Source organism: Thunnus maccoyii, chromosome 24 (assembly GCF_910596095.1).
Source record: "Thunnus maccoyii chromosome 24, fThuMac1.1, whole genome shotgun sequence".
NCBI classification, from domain to species: Eukaryota; Metazoa; Chordata; class Actinopteri; order Scombriformes; family Scombridae; genus Thunnus; species Thunnus maccoyii.
The window spans coordinates 504363-522881 of NC_056556.1; the positions used below are offsets into that span (position 1 = coordinate 504363).

An 18519-nucleotide genomic window follows, 5' to 3' on the forward strand; every position below is an offset into this window, starting at 1 on the left:
GGGAAAGGGGGAGGAGCTCTCAAGAAGACAATGAAAAATACAGACAAAAATGTAAAGAAAACTTTTTCAAAAGACCAAATGAAGGCATTAGGCAGAGAGCAACGATACAATTAAGAAGGTGTTAAAAATTTGCTTTGCTGCTGGTCCAACAGGTTACAAGATCCTGCAGGAAAAGCAGATTCCCCTACCAGGAAAAAGAACCCTGCAAAGAAGGATGCAGTGTGTTAAATTTGAGCCTGGTGTGTTACCAGAGGTATTTGATTTTCTAAAACTGAAGATTGATAGAAACAAAAAAGATCCATTGGAGTGAACAGAGATGATGTGACTCTCTCTTTAAACAGCTCTAATCCCCAGCTGTATTTTTTTTTACTGCTAACACATAATGCAGTAAATGTATCATAATATCACTGTGAATATCAGTATTACTGTCAGTGCTGTATGTGGAGAGTTGTAGTTACTGACAGTGACCACTGGAGGGCAGTGATCATGAGAGTTTCTGGGAGTCACTTTAACAGTCTAATTACATCCAGATCAATATGAAGCATCAATGTTTGTATTGATGAAATCACTGCTGGTATCAGTGTGGTTAACAGAAGTCATTAGTACAATTCTAATAACAATATTTAAGTATTTTATCATTTAATCATTAATAATGTAATCAGTGTTCATTTAACTGACAGCATGCAGTTTATCTTTTCACCAGCAGAGGGCACCAAAGCTTCATCAATGAAGAGTAATACTCCACCTTTAATGCACATATTAGACACATTCTAACTGTACTGATCAATAATCAATCATTATTCCTCCAGTTATGATATGAAAGACAAAGCAGCTGTAAGTGAGTCACATGTGATAATAATAAAGATAAAGATGTGTTGAGGCTCCTCAATGATCCTGTCGACAGCTCTGTCTCCACTTTAGCTGCAACACAAGTCCATTTAAAACTATTAACACATTCAATCCATCTAATCAATTCTTTAAGCTCAAGTCTAATATTCAACTTAATATTTCTGATCTTTTTTATAATAGTTGTATATTTTATTGATCCTGTTGGAACAATCTGTATTCATGGTTGTGCTCTAAAAACTACATTTCAACTTTACAATATAGTCACATTGTTATGATTTGTTGTTGGAATATTGATGTAAAAAGGTTGAATATCTTGTAAACAATCTCATTTTGTTAACATGATTATTTACATACATGCAGATTTTATAAATAAGCATTAAAACATGAACTGACCTTCTCTCTAAAATCTTATTGGTCCACAATTTATCAGTCTGATGACATTCTGCAAGACTCTATGTAAAGGACTAGCTATTTATTGATGTCTTTCATTTCATTCAGCTTATTCCCTTCATATTAAAATAATCAATTGAATGACCTGATGTGACCCTCCAGGACACGTAGTGTTGCTGCTGACATTCACTTTCATATCCTCTAACATGATGGCGCAGATTATTTTCTCCATCTAAAGGTAATGTAACCGACAGTTTCAGTGTTTGACTCTTTAATGGCTGTTTGTTCATGTTGTTAGTGCTAACTGCTGTTAGCTTAGCTCCTCTAGAAACAGCAGAAATCTGCCGTTTGGTTGTTTAGAACTGTGATAACAATCAACTCAGGACGAACAGCGTGCTGCGTTTATCCGCCATTATTTAAACCGTTTCCATCCCATCTTAGTCTCGGCGGTTCAGTGTTCAAACCGTCACATAGCAGTAAAATTACGGCAGAGTTACTTCATACTCAGTCGTTGAAAACACAGTCAGTTGAGTGCTGTTCTTACTGATGACTGACAGCAGGTTTTCCTGCCTGAATCAGCCTGTGGAAGAGGCGGAGATGAGCCGCTGCTCTCCCCGCTGTCTGAGACACTAAATGCGGCTCCGCTCGGCCGGACAGCCGCTGGAAAACAGCTTTCACTTTCTGTGTGTACAGGTGAATATAGAGTTGTTTCTATTTCTACTACAGGACTGATGTGGAGACGGGGGTGGGGCTTCGCTTATTACATCCAACATGAGCTAGTGTTGCTTCTTTATGGAAATGTGTCATTAAATGTGTTTGGAAGCTCTTTATTGAGACTCACTCCTTTAGTTTGAAACTCTTAACTAGTTTTTTGGAAGGATCCATCTGCTTTTGTAACTTATAGTGTAATTTATAGTACATTCACCCCAGTACTGTACTTAAGTACAATCTTTAAGTACTTACACTTCCTTCCACTACATTACAGAGGGAGATATTTGACTTTTTACTCCACTATTACTAATATGTGAGGGTTAATAACACTTCGGCATCTCAACTTCACTCTGACTGAGATTCAGTTCAACCCGTCACACACACACACACACACACACACACACACACAGACACACACACACACACACACACACACACACACTGATGAAGGACAAGAAGCTGCGTCAGTTAAATGAATTTGATGAAAATGCAGCTTTAACTGAAGCACAAAGCTTCTTTTCTACACAGACCTGCTCAAGACTCAACAGAGCTGCAGAGTGATGAAGTTCATGAGAAAAAGTTCAGTAAGTGGAGTTTTATTTCTCTACATTAAAAGGACATGGTTTTCTCTAGTTTGTGGAATATTATGATGAAACTTCCTCTCAAATTCAGTCAGAGTGAGTCAGTTATTGCTTCATATATCTTTGTAATTAGAGTTCATCTGTAACTACTGAGTTTCTCTCTGTTCACATGTACCATCACCACATTAAAACACTGTCGGCTTTATGTACAATTTGATCAACATTAAACTACTCAATTAAAAAAGGCTATGAAATAGTTTCACTTTACACCAAATGACATTTTATCTGTGTTGTTAAATGTCTGACAGCAGTTAATATCTAACATCTGCTGCTGTTTAACAAGTTTGTATTTACTGTAAAAGAAGTCATATCAAAGTAAATGAGCCCTGATTCTAATCATTTAATACATTTGTGTTTCTGCGTCATGTGCACTACTAATGTGACAACAACATCAAAGAGAACTAATAGATAACTGAAACTATTGACATGTTGTTTATTGGTGTGGAATTGACTGAATATGAATGAAATTCAGTCAGTGTGAGTCAGTGAATGTAAATCCTCCTCCATGCATCATGTGTGCTGCTCTTCACTTCACTGCAGCTTCATGATGCCATCTAGTGGACTAATAGTAGAAGTACAGCAGCTGATGGCAGCTTTCTCTGCGTCACACTGCTGTCTGGCTGCATTCACACTGATATATAACAGAAAATAACAGCCAATCACAGGAGGAGCAGCTGATATTTAGGGTTCGACAGGAGAAATGATGTAAAGGATGATTTGTGTTTCCTCTCCAGGTGAAGGCAGAAAGTGTGTGTGACTGATGTGGATGTGACTTCAGCAGCATGGATCAGTGTGAGGACAGAGAGGAGGGAGTCCCTCCCTCTAAAAGCTCTCTGTGTGGGGAACATGACAGCCAGACCAAAGCTCAGAGGTGAGATGAGGATCTCTAACTGTCCATCACTGTTCTCCACCATCATTATTCAGACTCAAAGCTCTGTGTATGTTGTGTTGAAGAACAAGGAGGCAGCACAGACCAGACTCTGCTGGACCTGAACCTGAACCTGAACCTGAACCTGAACCCAGCTGTGTGTCCTTCAAGAGTGATAAATCGATGCAGCCACCGTTAGCCTTCAAAAATCAACATTCTTCACAGAAAGAGTAAGTGTATATCGGGGTCTTGCTCTTCAGATGTGGTTTAACTAATCCAGGCTAACATGCTAACATGCTGCTATCAGGCTAAAACAATCCTGTTAACTCGGAACCAGATAATTTGGTTTTTGAAGGCAGTTTAAGGATTGATCATTGATCCTGGATGAAATTATCTTGAATAATGAAGGCAGAATGAGCAGAGAGTTGAAACAATGATCAGCATTCATATAACTGGCTGAGTGCTGATCATGTGACTGCTGTTAAAGAAGGCAGGTATTTTGGGAACCCTCCCAGCATGCACTGGGGCAACAGACTCATGGACTTAAGTCTGATTTTCTGTGTTACTGCTGTTATTTCATTACATTGAGATCCACAATGTTTCTACTGTTTGCACACTTTCACCACACACAACCATCAGTCTTATTGCATTAACAGCTTTCAGCAAAGTGAGTTTTGCATCATTTAAAGGGGACCTATTATGCTTTCCCTCAGTCATAGGTATGGGGGTAGTGACGCCAAGCCATGACTGGAGTCAAGCTGGCATGCTGTGTGTTCTTTTTCATTACACAGAAGAGCAAAGTAAAAATAAGTAGTTTACCTGTTGGAGGTGTGCTGGTTGTCTGCAGCTCTTCATCAAACATCATCATCACTGTGGCTATTACTGCTTGTACTCTTCCTCCCTGCATTATTTCTAACTCATCTGCTCAACAAAGAGCTCCAAATATCTCTATATGTTTTTGTGTCGACCGGTTTTTAGCACCGCTAAGGAAGCTCTGCTAATCCGGTGAGGAACACATTTTATTTTCTGTAAATTCTTCATTTTAAAATTCTCCCATAATTTATTTATTTATTTAAAAGCTTTTAATATGCAGCAGTTAAGTGAGAAATGTTCTTCCTGAAGCCGACCAATCAGAACAGAGTGGGCTCATCCTTAGTTACAGAAGCTAATACTGCCTGTTAGAGGCAGAGGCTGAACTGAGGGGCTGCATAAAGGGCCAGTATAAGATAAATAAGAAGTTTTTTGAACTGTGAATCATAAAAAGCTACTCTGGTGGAGTCCTAAAATAGAATATATAGTGCTGGAAATTAGCATAATCAATCCCCTTTAATAAGTTTTACTGTTCAAATGTCAGATTAAATGTCACTTGTTCTTCTTTGATGGTTCTTTAACAGTCAAAATCTTTAAGGTGAGTCTTTCTGCTCAGAGTCCCAAACTTAATTTAAATTTCATTTTTAGTGCACAAACGTTAATTCAGTTGTATATTATATCATGTATGAGTATCGGTAACTCTTCTTTCTAAAAATTAAATTGAGATAATTACAACATTAAATCATAATGATTTGTAAATAACCTGCATATTCTTATCTAAAACAATAATTATATCAACATTCTTTCGTTATGAGTCTGAGAAAGTGAGTTCATGTTTGGTGTTCAGAGTACATTGGTCCTGATCAGCTAACTGTTAATAAGATGAACCATAGCAGGTTGGGTTTAAAGACTTGTTCCTATGACAACAGTTCATTTTAAATTGGAGACAGTTCAAATTTAAAGAATTCACCTCTAAAACTCTTAGTTCTATTGATTCATGATCATTTATAATTCAATTCAATTTTATTTATATAGAGCCAAATCACAACAAAAGTCATCTCAGGGCACTTTTCACATAGAGCAGGTCTAGACCAACTCTTTAATTTACAGAGACTCAACAGTTCCCCCATGAGCAAGCATTTGGCGACAGCGGTAAGGAAAAACTCCCCTTAAATGGGAAGAAACCTCAAGCAGAACCCGGCTGAGCTGAGATTTAAGGAGTTCATACATCTGTGTCTCCAGTTGAGCGTCTGCTTCGTCCTTCCAGGTGCTGCACACTGCACTGAATATAGCTTTACTCATACAGTTAATTATGTTTAAGTTAAACAGTGAATTCATAAAAAACTACATGGATACTACTGTGTTGTGTACAGTAGGTGTATTAAATCACTGACAGAGTCTCAGTGTGTTCTGAATGCTGAGCAGAATTCATCTTGTGTTTCTATCAGGAGGAAGCTGGACAAACCTGAACCCAGCTGTGTGTCCTTCAGAAGTGATGAATCGATACATTTACCATTACTCTTCAAAAATCAACATTCTTCACAGAAAGAGTAAGTGAAGATCAGGGTACTGGTTGTATCGGGAGATGACCAGTCTGACACAACCACACACTGGCTGTAGCTACCTTGCTCCAGGGCACTTCAGCAGTGTACAGTAAGGGAGGGGGCGCTTCATGGAGAGTTGGTGAGAGCTGTTTGGACTAAAACAAACTGACCGATGAAGCAAAACAATGAGCTGAAAACTACAACTGAGCAACAGACTGAGCTGTTGATTCTCAGTGGGATCAGCAGGACCAGTAAAGCTTTACCACTACAGGGAGTCATCTTATTCTCTGTTCACATCCAAATATCACTTGATGGACCTTTAGCTTGTGTTTGTCTCTGTGTGGACAGACATAATGTGAGTTCATTCTTCATGATTCCTCCACAGAGTGGACCAGGAGAGCTCAGAGGTTCCCAGTGGTCAGTCTGCCCAGCAGCATCAAACACACCTGGACTCCATATTTATGGTTTGTACATGTACAACAACTACTTTTATATCTATTCTGTTCACAAAGATCATAGTGCTGCACTTTGTAGACCAGTGGATTGTCAGTCTGTCCAACACTAATCTGATGTTTGCTTCATGATTTTAGTTTGATTGTGTCATTCATATAGTATTCTGTTCCAGCTGCTGGAGGAGAACATCGTCACTTTTGTGAAGAACGAGCTGAAGAAGATGCAGAGGGTTCTGAGTTCAGATTACCCAGAATGCTTGGAGAGTCAGAGAGAGGATGGGGAGGTGTTGGATGGTGAGGAGGAAGAGCAGAGGAGGAGCAGCAGAGAGGCATTTCTGAAGATCACACTGCACTTCCTGAGGAGAATGAAGCAGGAGGAGCTGGCTGACCGTCTGCAGAACAGTAAGACGATTTCTATAAAGATTTAACATGCTTGGTAAATGAGACATTTACTGATGTCTCAAGGGATGGAGGAAATTATGTTCATATATACATTCTTTAGGGGAATCAGATTTTCTTCACTAATTAATAAATTATCTTATATCTTGTGTGTTCATTCAGGAAGTCCTGCAGGCTGTCAGTCTAAACTCAAGTCTAACCTGAAGAAGAAGTTCCAGTGTGTGTTTGAGGGGATTGCTAAAGCAGGAAACCCAACCCTTCTGAATCAGATATACACAGAGCTGTACATCACAGAGGGAGGGACTGCAGAGGTCAATGACGAACATGAGGTCAGACAGATTGAAACGGCATCCAGGAAACCAGTCAGACCGGAAACAACCATTAGACAAGAAGACATCTTTAAAGCCTCACCTGGAAGAGATGGACCAATCAGAACAGTGATGACAAAGGGAGTTGCTGGCATTGGGAAAACAGTCTTAACACAGAAGTTCACTCTGGACTGGGCTGAAGACAAAGCCAACCAGGACATACAGTTCACATTTCCATTCACTTTCAGAGAGCTGAATATGCTGAACGAGAAAAAGTACAGTTTGGTGGAACTTGTCCATCACTTCTTTACTGAAACCAAAGAAGCAGGAATCTGTAGGTTTGAAGAGTTCCAGGTTGTGTTTATCTTTGACGGTCTGGATGAGTGTCGACTTCCTTTGGACTTCCACAACAATGAGATCCTGACTGATGTTTCAGAGTCCACCTCAGTGGATGTGCTGCTGACAAACCTCATCAGGGGGAAACTCCTTCCCTCTGCTCACCTCTGGATAACCACACGACCTGCAGCAGCCAATCAGATCCCTCCTGAGTGTGTTGGCATGGTGACAGAGGTCAGAGGGTTCACTGACCCACAGAAGGAGGAGTACTTCAGGAAGAGATTCAGTGATAAGAAGCAGGCTAGCAGAATCATCTCACACATCGAGACATCACGAAGCCTCCACATCATGTGCCACATGCCAGTCTTCTGCTGGATCACTGCTACAGTTCTGGAGGATGTGTTGAAAAGAAGAGAGGAAAGAGAGCTGCCCACGACCCTGACTGAGATGTACATCCACTTCCTGGTGCTTCAGTCCAAACTGAAGAATGTAAAGTATGATGGAGGAGCTGAGACAGATCCACACTGGAATCCAGAGAGCAGGAAGATGATTGAGTCTCTGGGAAAACTGGCTTTTGAGCATCTGCAGAAAGGCAACCTGATCTTCTATGAATCAGACCTGACAGAGTGTGGCATTGATATCAGAGCAGCCTCAGTGTACTCAGGAGTGTTCACACAGGTTTTTAAAGAGGAGAGAGGGCTGTACCAGGACAAGGTGTTCTGTTTTGTCCATCTGAGTGTTCAGGAGTTTCTGGCTGCTCTTCATGTCCATCTGACATTCATTAACTCTGGAGTCAGTCCGCTGGCAGAAGAACAAAGAACATCCAAAAAGTCTGAAACTAAACTAAAATCTGCAGAAACACATCTCTACCAAAGTTCTGTGGATGAGGCCTTACAGAGTCCAAATGGACATCTGGACTTGTTCCTCCGCTTCCTCCTCGGTCTTTCACTGCAGACCAATCAGACTCTCCTACAAGGCCTGCTGACACAGACAGGAAGTTGCTCGCTGGCCAATCAGGAAACAGTCGAGTACATCAAGAAGAAGATCAATAAGAATCTGTCTGCAGAGAGAAGCATCAATCTGTTCCACTGTCTGAATGAACTGAAGGATCCTTCTCTAATGGAGGAGATCCAACAGTACTTGAGATCAGGAAGTCTCTCCACAGATAAACTGTCTCCTGCTCAGTGGTCAGCTCTGGTCTTCATCTTGCTGTCATCAGAAAAAGATCTGGACATGTTTGACCTGAGGAAATACTCTGCTTCAGAGGAGGCTCTTCTGAGGCTGCTGCCAGTGGTCAAAGCCTCCAATAAAGCTCTGTAAGTACACAGATAGTTGGATTTTTCATTATTATTTAAATACTCTGCTATCTTTTTAACAGGGCAGAAAAATGAATAACCCCTTACTTGGTTTTCTTCTATATATTTCCTCTTCAGACTGAATGGCTGTAACCTCTCAGAGAGAAGCTGTGCAGCTCTGTCTTCAGTTCTCAGCTCCCAGTCCTGTAGTCTGAGAGAGCTAGATCTGAGTAACAACAACCTGCAGAATTCAGGAGTGAAGCTGCTGTCTGCTGGACTGGAGAGCCCACACTGCACACTGGAAACACTCAGGTCAGAATTCTTCAACCTGTTCAACAGATGAACATTTAAAATTTGAATGATATTAGAGGCAGGTTTGTCTTTGCTAATATGATTCGTCAAACCAGTTTTTACTTAACTTCAGCAGTAGAGAATTACTTTCCCTTCAGATTTTTTTATAAGGTCCCGAGCACGAAAGTACCAGGGGCCCAACGATACCTGGCACCTCTTAGATCCATACCCTAAGGCAAAGTGAAGCCATTTGCAGGCATTGTACTTTGACAAACTCTTCCTGGAATTTCACTTAAGCAACTTCATATTAGGTAGCTCACATCCTTTGCAATGCTAAATTGGGAAGCTTTTGAGTTTTCGTGGAACACCCTTGGTGTGGCGTGCCAGTCCATTTTGCACAAAACATAAAACAGGCAGTTGTTGTAACTCAACTTTACATTGCCCAATCTGTCCCAAATATCACATGCTTGATAAGAGCCCAGGTCTGAACACATCTACATGTAAATATTGAGTCATTATCATAGCGCCACCTACTGATAACAGGAAGTCAGCCTTATGTGACAAACATCCCATTTACATGAAATTTACATGGTCTGGTCCACACATGATATACAGCAACTTGACATATAATTAGTGGATGTTCTCTAGTGCCACATAAGGAAACAGGAAGTGATATTTAACTCCTTCATGCAACATCAAATATTCATGCAAATGCATATGCATGTCAGGTGACCTCCACTAAACATAGCATTACCATGGTTGCCGCTCCATCACTGCTTGCAGCTTTAATTGTTTTCTTTTGTTTTTGTTTTTGTTCTTGAATCTTTAAATACCACAGATGATTTTACAGATTTCTTCGAAATGTGTCTGAAAACCGTTGGACTTGGACAGCCAAGTATTTACAGGGGGTTCCTTGAGCACCAGTTGCAGACTAAAGAGCAGACTAGTGGCCTCTATCAACTGGATACTTTGCTTAACTACTGTGAAGTTACATGTTATGGCAGGAGGCTCCTTGATTTTGTGTAGTTTAACTTCAACATACTAGACCTGAAAAATGCACACGGCACTCTGCTAAAAGTACATCTGTGTTCTTCCTTTTGGCAAAAGCTTCACTCATCATACGCATTTGAATGTTTTTAACATTTAGATCACGATGACAAGGTCAAAACTTGCTGCTGAATCATCCCTCTGGCTGGATGCTCAACTCTCTGGAGCTCCCTGATTCAGTTCGCCTTTTGGTTAGTTAGTTTGGAGACAGTTTGTTGTTGTATCTGACAGCACACAACAGTACTCATAGACTGTCTGACGTGTGTTGTTTTGTGTTTTTGCAGCCTGTCAGGATGTCTGATCACAGAGGAGGGCTGTGCTTCTCTGGCCTCAGCTCTGAGCTCCAACCCCTCCCATCTGAGAGAGCTTGATGTGAGCTGCAATCATCCAGGAGCCTCAGGAGAGAAGCTGCTGTCTGCTGGAGTGGAGGATCCACACTGGAGACTGGACACTCTCAGGTATGGAGAGACAATGTCTGATAGAGGAGGAAGAGCTGGAAACATTTTCTCTGTTTCTCTGTTTTTGTTATTTCTAACTGAAGTTTCCTGTAAATGTTGAAAGTTAAACCTGATTAGATTCAATCTGAGTTTCAGAAAGATTGGGATACTGGATTCAGATTAGATAAAAGTCTATCAAAGCCCAACCCCACATTTGAACAGAATAATAAAACAGTAGACTAGAGCGATGTAATGTCCATGTTTGCATGCTGAAAGAGAACGTGCTGCTCTGACCCCCCTCCTCCTTTCAGGCTGCAGCCTGCCGGAGTCCAATGGTTGACACCAGGTCTGAGAAAGTGTAAGTGTGTTTTTCATTTCATTCATCAAAACAAAGCAAACTTCAAACTGTGACATCACTCATTCACATCCTACTGAGGATGAAGATGATGTCATCATCAAACAGATGATAGATCAATAACTGCAGCTGTATTGTGTCTCGTTCTCTCCATCAGATTTCTGTGACCTCACACTGGATCCAAACACAGCAAACACAAAACTCAAACTGTCTGACAACAACAGGAAGGTGACATATGTGAGGGATGATCAGTCATATCCTGATCATCCAGACAGATTTGATGACTGGCCTCAGCTGCTGTGTAGAGATGATCTGACTGGTCGCTGTTACTGGGAGGTCGAGTGGGAAGGAAAGGTAGATATATCAGTGAGTTACAGAGGAATCAGCAGGAGAGGAGACAGTTACGACTGCAGGTTTGGAAGGAATGATCAGTCCTGGAGTCTGGAGTGCTCTGGTGATGATTACTGTGCCTGGCACAATAACAGAGGAAAAGTCATCCTTCACTCCTTCTCCTCCTCTGTCTCTAATAGAGTAGCAGTGTATGTGGACTGTCCTGCTGGCACTCTGTCCTTCTACAGAGTCTCCTCTGACACACTGATCCACCTCCACACCTTCAACACTGCATTCACTGACCTTCTGTATCCTGGTTTTGGGTTCTGGTCAAGTTGGTCTGGTTCAGTGTTTCTGTGTTCCCTGTAGGAGGGAGAGTATCTTCCTGTTAGAGAAACTTTCTCATGTTATTTAGTACCAACCTGATCTCTCACTGCTTGTAAATGCAGTGTCTAAACCCAGCATGGTTTCCACATGATTGACAATTGGTCAGTCACATATATACATATATGTATTGTTGAATAGTCTATACATACACATATACTGTATATAACAGTATGTAATATCAAGTTTTTTTATCAGCAGAAATAAGAAATGAAAACTAAATCTCATTAGATAAACACCATGTAACCACAATGTCCAATAATGGATAATATAATGATAACTATAAAGCTTATAGTTAGGGCCAGCCAGGCTCGCCTTGGATCAGCCCTTAATTATGCTGCTATAGGCCTATAATGCACTGAGTTCCTCTCTTCTCCTCCTCCTCTCCATCTATACGCATTCATGTACCATGACTGCATGTTACTAACTTGGCTTCTTCCCTGGAGTTTTTTGTGCTTTCTCGTCTTCTGGATCTGAGCTGCGGTCCTGTTGGTATTGGGCCCTGAAGTCTTCTCCGGCTATTACTATTATTATTATTACTTGTCATATCTCAATATTTATTATTGTTGTAGTTGCTGTTGTTGTTGTGCTTTTCTGTATCTCTCTCCCCCCTCTCCCTCTTTCTTTCTCTCTCTCATCCCAACTGGTCAAAGCAGATGGCCACCCACTAAGAGCCGGGTTCTGCTTGAGGTTTCTACCCGTTAAAGGGGAGTTTTTCCTTACTGCTGTCGCCAAGTGCTGCTCATGGGGGAATTGTTGGGTCTCTGTAAATTAAAGAGTACGGTCTTGACCTGCTCTATGTGAAAAGTGCCCTGAGATGACTTTTGTTGTGATTTGGCGCTATATAAATAAAATTTAATTGATTTTAATTGAATTATTATTATATCAAACTGATCATATCAATATTGTTACATTGTATTTTAGCATTGTTTTGAATTTCTGAACTGTACCACACATGGTTGCTGTCTTTCTGTGAATAAAGTGTTTATGTTTTACTTATCATTATTATTTCTTATTTATATTGATCCTGTTAATATGCATATTGATCCAGACAGAAATTATCAAAACAAAGTTCTTACAGACACTATGTGCAGGATTAGAATGTTTGTTGACTTTGGCTCACTCTGGTGGGAGGATGAAAAACGACAGTGAGCTAACAGCCTTCATTTGTTGGAAATATTGTTGAAATGCAGAGTAGGGGCTTCTGGCACAACTTCACCCACTTCCAAGGTGCACGAAGAAAGGAAAGAGGTCTAAAGGGGTCAAAATTCCAGTAACACTAGTAGTATATAGAACAACTTCATTGTGAGACCAACGTGATTCGGCTTGTGGCCTTCAGGGATGACTCTGGTGAAGGCAAAATGCGTTGGTCTAACAGTAAAGTTAATAAAGTAGCATCATTTTCTGTCACCCTCTCCCCACTTAGGCTCATGATGCTATCCATGGTGCTGACACAATGATCAGGACAGGTCACCGCACAAAGCAGAGCTGACCAAGATATGCTCATTTTAGGACTTTTATCCGTTCACTTTTTTTCTTTTAAACCATCGCCTTGTGTTAATTCTTTTATGTAAGAGACACAGATAAGGAAAAGTAGGCACTTAATGAGAAACTTGGGCTTGACAATACCCTAATCATTAGCTACATTTTCTAGGTTTCACTGCCTTCAGGGGGAGATGCAGAACCCTGAAAGAGTCTGCACTGTAATAGCAGCGTGCACTGTCCTCCACAACATCTGTGTCACCAAGAGGATCCCCCTCCCCAGGCAACACCATCAGCCGATGCAGAAGAAGACGTGCACCCTGTGGTCTCAACAGTGCACGAGGATGTCGTGGACGACTAGTCCGTACACACACTGTTAACACCTTATAAGTTCAGACAGATCTCTTACTGTTTCAAAACATCATAATCAGCTCCTTATTGTTGAACTATTATATATAGTTATTATATAGTTATTATTATTATCATGTTGATTTAATCAAAACACATAGGACTGCTTCTCTTCAAAAAAAAAAAAGCATGAGAGGAAGGCCTATCTAGTCGTTGGATCAACTGTATTTTTAATATTAGCTTTTGTTTTTCCAGCTCCAGCTTTTCCTGCTCCGCCTGTAATTTTTTTGTTTCAGTCTCCACTCTGAGGATTTCCTTCTCGAGCAGCATCTGCTGAAGATCATGTTGTCTCCTGTGTTTCGTGGTGGTGCTCTGCTGCTGCCGTGACAGATTTGTCTAGTCTGGAATCAAATCGCAAATTTATTAAATCTGGCCTATAAGGTTATGTGACAAGACTAATATTATTACACTCTAATTATAGGTTGTGAGAGTGATCCTTGAGGCTCAGTGAAGGGGTTGCTTTGAGGTTGTGGGTTCAATCCTCAAATGACTTGACAATGCTGAATATCTCTGATTATCTCAAACTCTTAGCAGACTGGTTTTGAAGTTTTACTGACCAGTGAGGGTGCAACCAATTTTTTAAAAATGTTGGAAGTCTCTTGCCATGATACATTTGTTGCTTATTATTACATTCATCATTAATATATTAAGCCCGCTGGCTGTCTATTCTCAAATTCTCAAATGCGACTTCTTAACTTAGATGTACACTGTATTTGAGTGGAGCAGACCATAGAGGCCAAACTTAGCCTCATTTGGAGCCAACTGAATAATGACAGTAGCAGGTTGGATGGTGGTAACTGATTTTTTATGTTGCTTTTTGTGGAACTTTAAACGGCAGCGCTAGCTCTGCCAGCTTTGTTGTTACACATTAGCCCTTTCTGCTCTGTGATCCTCACCGGTATGTGTGTGTTGTTGCTGTAATGTTATGTAAATGCACTTGATAGACATGCCATGAATGTAACAATAAGCATGTGAAAAAGAAATGGTCAAACTGCACAGGGCTCTAGACCAACTTTTCTCAGCACTGTCTCGGAACCATCCAAAAAACAATTCTAACCATCTCACAGCGAATGTAAACCACCCCAAAATCACTAAATCTGCCCCTGTTGAATGTTTTCTTTAAAAATTAGTTAAAGATTAGAGATGCTGCTTTCAGTAATTGTAATGGTGAACTGTGCCTTTGCAATACAGTTTAATATTAATGTGTATGCTGCCTGCTGGGCTCCGTTTCTGCTCCTGATAATCCAGCCAGTCTGGAATGATTGTAGCATACTGAGTGCACCAATTTCTCCAGCAATCAACTGCACCTTTGCCCTTTGATGTACAAAGTGCCCTTTTGTCAAGGCATTCATTAACATTATTTATTTATTTTGCTTGTGGCCCTTCTGCTTGTGGCCCTTCAAGAAAAACATTTAACAATTATCAATAATTTAGCTATACATAAAATGACCGTCATGGCCGCTGCCGTCAGTCACAGGATGACCTTTCACCTGAGGTCATGGTGACGTGTCCAAACAGTAGTAACTGAGTTGCTGCTGCAGACGAACGCTCAGTGGGAGAAATAACAATGATTTGATTTAAGTAAGTCGGTAAGTGGGCTTTGCAGCGGTGTTGTGTGCGCGTTGTTTGGTGTATTTTACAAGAGGAAGTGAGATGAACGTGCACGTTTGTTGTACAGCCTGTTCAGTTAGCCGTTAGCCGCCAGCTAACCACAGTCTGCTGCTTGAGTGGAAAAGTATGACAGGTGTCGTGTTTCTGTATGTATTAGTTACTTTCTTTTGACAGGTGAATTATCTTTCTGTCCACCGTTTTATAGAATATATCATTTTATATTCAAGTAAGTTAGCGTTAATACTAGCTGGCGGCTAATTTAGTTCATCCCATAATGGAAAAACTAAAACGACACACTGCATTTATTGAAATGCACCCTGATCAGCGTCCACTGGAGCTTCAGAAGCTGTCAGACACTCAGGAGAGAAACTGAGACTCTGAGGAAGGTCCTTCCAGCTGTCATGCAGTTACCTGAGGAAATGACACAGCAAGATCCCACAGACTCCTTAGCAAGTGAAGCAATCACCCCTTCTCAAAAGCATCAATTCTTGTTGTGTCTGGAGATCACCTGTCCAGTCTTCCAGTTGACTGCAGTTGCTTCTGATGCAGCAGAAAGACATGGACCTGGCTGCAGCATACAGCTGATGGAGTTTTGCAGAGTTTGGCCCACAGCAGAACAGAGGAGGGGTTTGAGTATAAACAGGCTACAGAGAAGGCTACATCAATGGGCCTGGACCCCACATCTGAGGTCCCTGGACAAGCTAGGAGGAGCAAAGTGCCAGCAAAGTTCAAGTTCGTTGCAATGTCAGCTACTGCTGACCATGCCTTCCCAACTTTGCAAGAGTACTACCGTGTATATAAGTGTATGAAGTTTTTGTGGACATAATGGCACAAGAGCTTCAGAGACGCTTTAAAGGAGGAGATAATTCCACATTGGAAATCTTGAATGCCCTCCATTGCCTGACAGTCACAGAACAGGAAAACAGCAAGAATTACAACAGAAGCACTCCAAGCTGTGAAGAAACTGACAGTTTTATAACATTAAAGAGGAAGACAAATTGCAGATAGAACTTAAGGTCTTTCATACTTCATACTCATGCTCCCCACCAATCAATGTGACATCTATGCATAAAAGAAAACAATGCACATCTGGTTTTTCTTGACATGACTGAGCTGCTTAAGACATACAGCACACTTCTGGTGTCCACAGCTACTGTGGAACTTTCTTTCTCAAAACTAAAGCTGGTGGAAACCAAACTTCTCAGCCTTTGCAAAGAGGAGACATTGTCAGAGCTTCTTTGATTGATAATTGAGAAGGATGTTCCAATCAACCACATTGATGGCCAGCAGTGATGTTTACTCTCAGCCTCTCTCAGCAGCCGCTGCAGCACCACAGCAGGTCAGTCACAGTGAGTCAGGTCCGAGCACTGTCAGCAATCTTTGCATCTTGTCTTGGTCACATAACACTTGTTTAATCAGCTCTCTCGTGTTCTTTTTAATGTCTGTAATCTCAGATCAATGCAGTAACAGCAACAACAACAGCAGCAGCAGCAGCAACTGTACTATGTTCCCCATCAGGTAAAACAAAAGCCCCTTTTGCCTTACATCACACTGGTGATGCTCAACATACTATGAAGTGATGAAATGTATCACTATTGTTTTTAGTACCATGGCTGATCTGCATAACAGCTACAGTTCATATGGCTGTAAGAAGTGACGAAGGTAAATAACACTGACAGCTCTGTTTGCTGTACAGCTTGATGTGTCGTCACATTCAGTTTATGAAGGTTTCTGCTCTTGTTTTTGTTTTGAAATTGTGTAAACTTTTTTGTGAGAGATGGTCACAGATAAGTGAATGTTTGGTTGCTATGTGTGTCGTCATCTTTGCATCTGTTATTGCTGTTATAATGATAGGCAATAATTTAATCATTTTCATGTTGATGTTACACAGTCAGGAACATCTGAGATGCTATTTGATAGTTGAGATGAGACAGCTGAGTGTGATTTTACGCTGCTGAATAAAACTGCTGTGACTTTAAATTGATTCTAAAATGAAGTCTGTGAACTAAAAGAACAAATTTACTGCCAACAGAACACACACACACACACAATAGAGGGAGAATCATAGTCCTCTGATGTCATCAGGTGGGGACAATGATATAATATGATGTGATTTGTTGTAAGATTCCATGTTATATTCTGTTTGAATAAGGGTTGCTATCATTCAACGGGTTATGCTGTAAGTTATGTCGGTTTATGGTGTTTAAAAGTCTTGTTCCCCTTTTTAACTTTGAGCAGCTGCCCCTCTAAAGGTTTCTGCACAACCCTGCTCTCTTGTATAATTGTAGAAATAATTGTTATTAGTGTCTATATATTTTTGTATTCCCCGTTGTTAGTTTGCTTAGTTGTGAGTCAGTAACTCATGTCTAATGAAAATGAAGCTGTGGAGCAGCAGCAGACTGAAGCTCTAATCTCTATGTTCACACTTCAGATAATGTAATTTAATATTTTCCTCATTAATTATGTATTATTTCACCACTCTCAACCCATCCACTATTAATCAGAATGTTAATTTTTATGACCCGACCCTCCCGATCCACTGATCAACCACGGTGCCAGCAGATATAACTGCAGTTTGCAAAGACCACAATCATATATTGAAATCATCTAAATGTTGTTTTAACTAATATACTCACACACGGCCAGGGTAGTGCTATAAACATCTCTATAGGGGACAGGAGGATAGATGGACTGGTACAGTTGGAACATTTCAGGTCTTACTGGGACCATAAAGGTGTAGTGGCTCGCTGTGGCAGTGTGAGTAAAGTCAAGCCGAGCCGCTAATACGTCCATTCTGATCCACAGATGCACTTCGCATTACTGTAATACTACACTGTATAAGTGACGCTGCTGCAGCTCCAGTATGAATATGAATACTGTCAACAACCCTTACAGTTAATCTCTTTACGGTCATTTTTGTTTCTCCTACTTAGTAAATTTTTCACAGTGCATGTCGTAGCCAATTATTTAGTGCATCACCTAGTTAGTAAATGTTTTTCAGTGCATCTCCTAGTTTTTTTTTTCAATTTCCCCTTTTAAGTACATTTTTAACAGCGTTTATCCTAGTTTTTCACTGTGCATTTTGAGGCCAATTTGGGGTTTTTTTGTTTTTGTTTTTTTTTGCTTTTTTGTATGTTTGTTTTTTTAACAGTGTATCTCCTAATTAATTTTCCACTGTGCATCTCCCAGTTAATTTTTTACAATGCATCTCCTAGTTAGTTTTTTTTACACCTTTTTTTTTTTTACATCTCCTAAATAATTTGAGCATCTCCCCACTTATTTTTTTTTTTTTTACAGTACATTTGTTAATGTTTGTACATTAAATCTCCTTGTTCATTTTTACACTGCACCTCCCAGTTAGTTTTGACAGTTCACCTTGTAGTTAATTTTTTACAGAGCATATTGTAGTTATTTTTTACTGTGGGTGTAATTGTAACTGTTGTATTAATGTATGTTTTACCAGACTGATGAACTTTGAGGTAAAATAATGTAGTAAATGAAATAAAGTGGAGAGTTGCAGTTACTGACAGTGACCACCAGAGGGCAGTGATTACACAGACTGTGTTGAATG

General features: G+C 40.4%; 2 protein-coding genes and 1 long non-coding RNA gene across 4 annotated transcripts in view; all 3 read left to right on the top strand.

Moving 5' to 3' along the window:
• LOC121891677 (NLR family CARD domain-containing protein 3-like) overlaps positions 1–18519 on the top strand; it is a 408525-nt gene that overhangs the window by 301156 nt on the left and 88850 nt on the right. The window lies entirely within an intron of this gene.
• Positions 1489–11804, top strand: LOC121891680 (protein NLRC3-like). The gene is made up of 12 exons (XM_042404218.1): positions 1489–1932; positions 2479–2534; positions 3326–3462; positions 3546–3689; positions 5718–5819; positions 6199–6277; positions 6439–6667; positions 6827–8624; positions 8742–8915; positions 10226–10399; positions 10690–10736; positions 10891–11804. The coding sequence occupies exons 3-12, from the start codon at positions 3374–3376 to the stop codon at positions 11430–11432; spliced, it is 3378 nt and encodes a 1125-aa protein (XP_042260152.1). The 5' UTR covers positions 1489–1932; positions 2479–2534; positions 3326–3373; the 3' UTR covers positions 11433–11804.
• Positions 14346–16928, top strand: LOC121891749. Its single transcript, XR_006094121.1, has 2 exons — positions 14346–16287; positions 16403–16928. It is a non-coding gene; the product is annotated as an uncharacterized LOC121891749 (long non-coding RNA).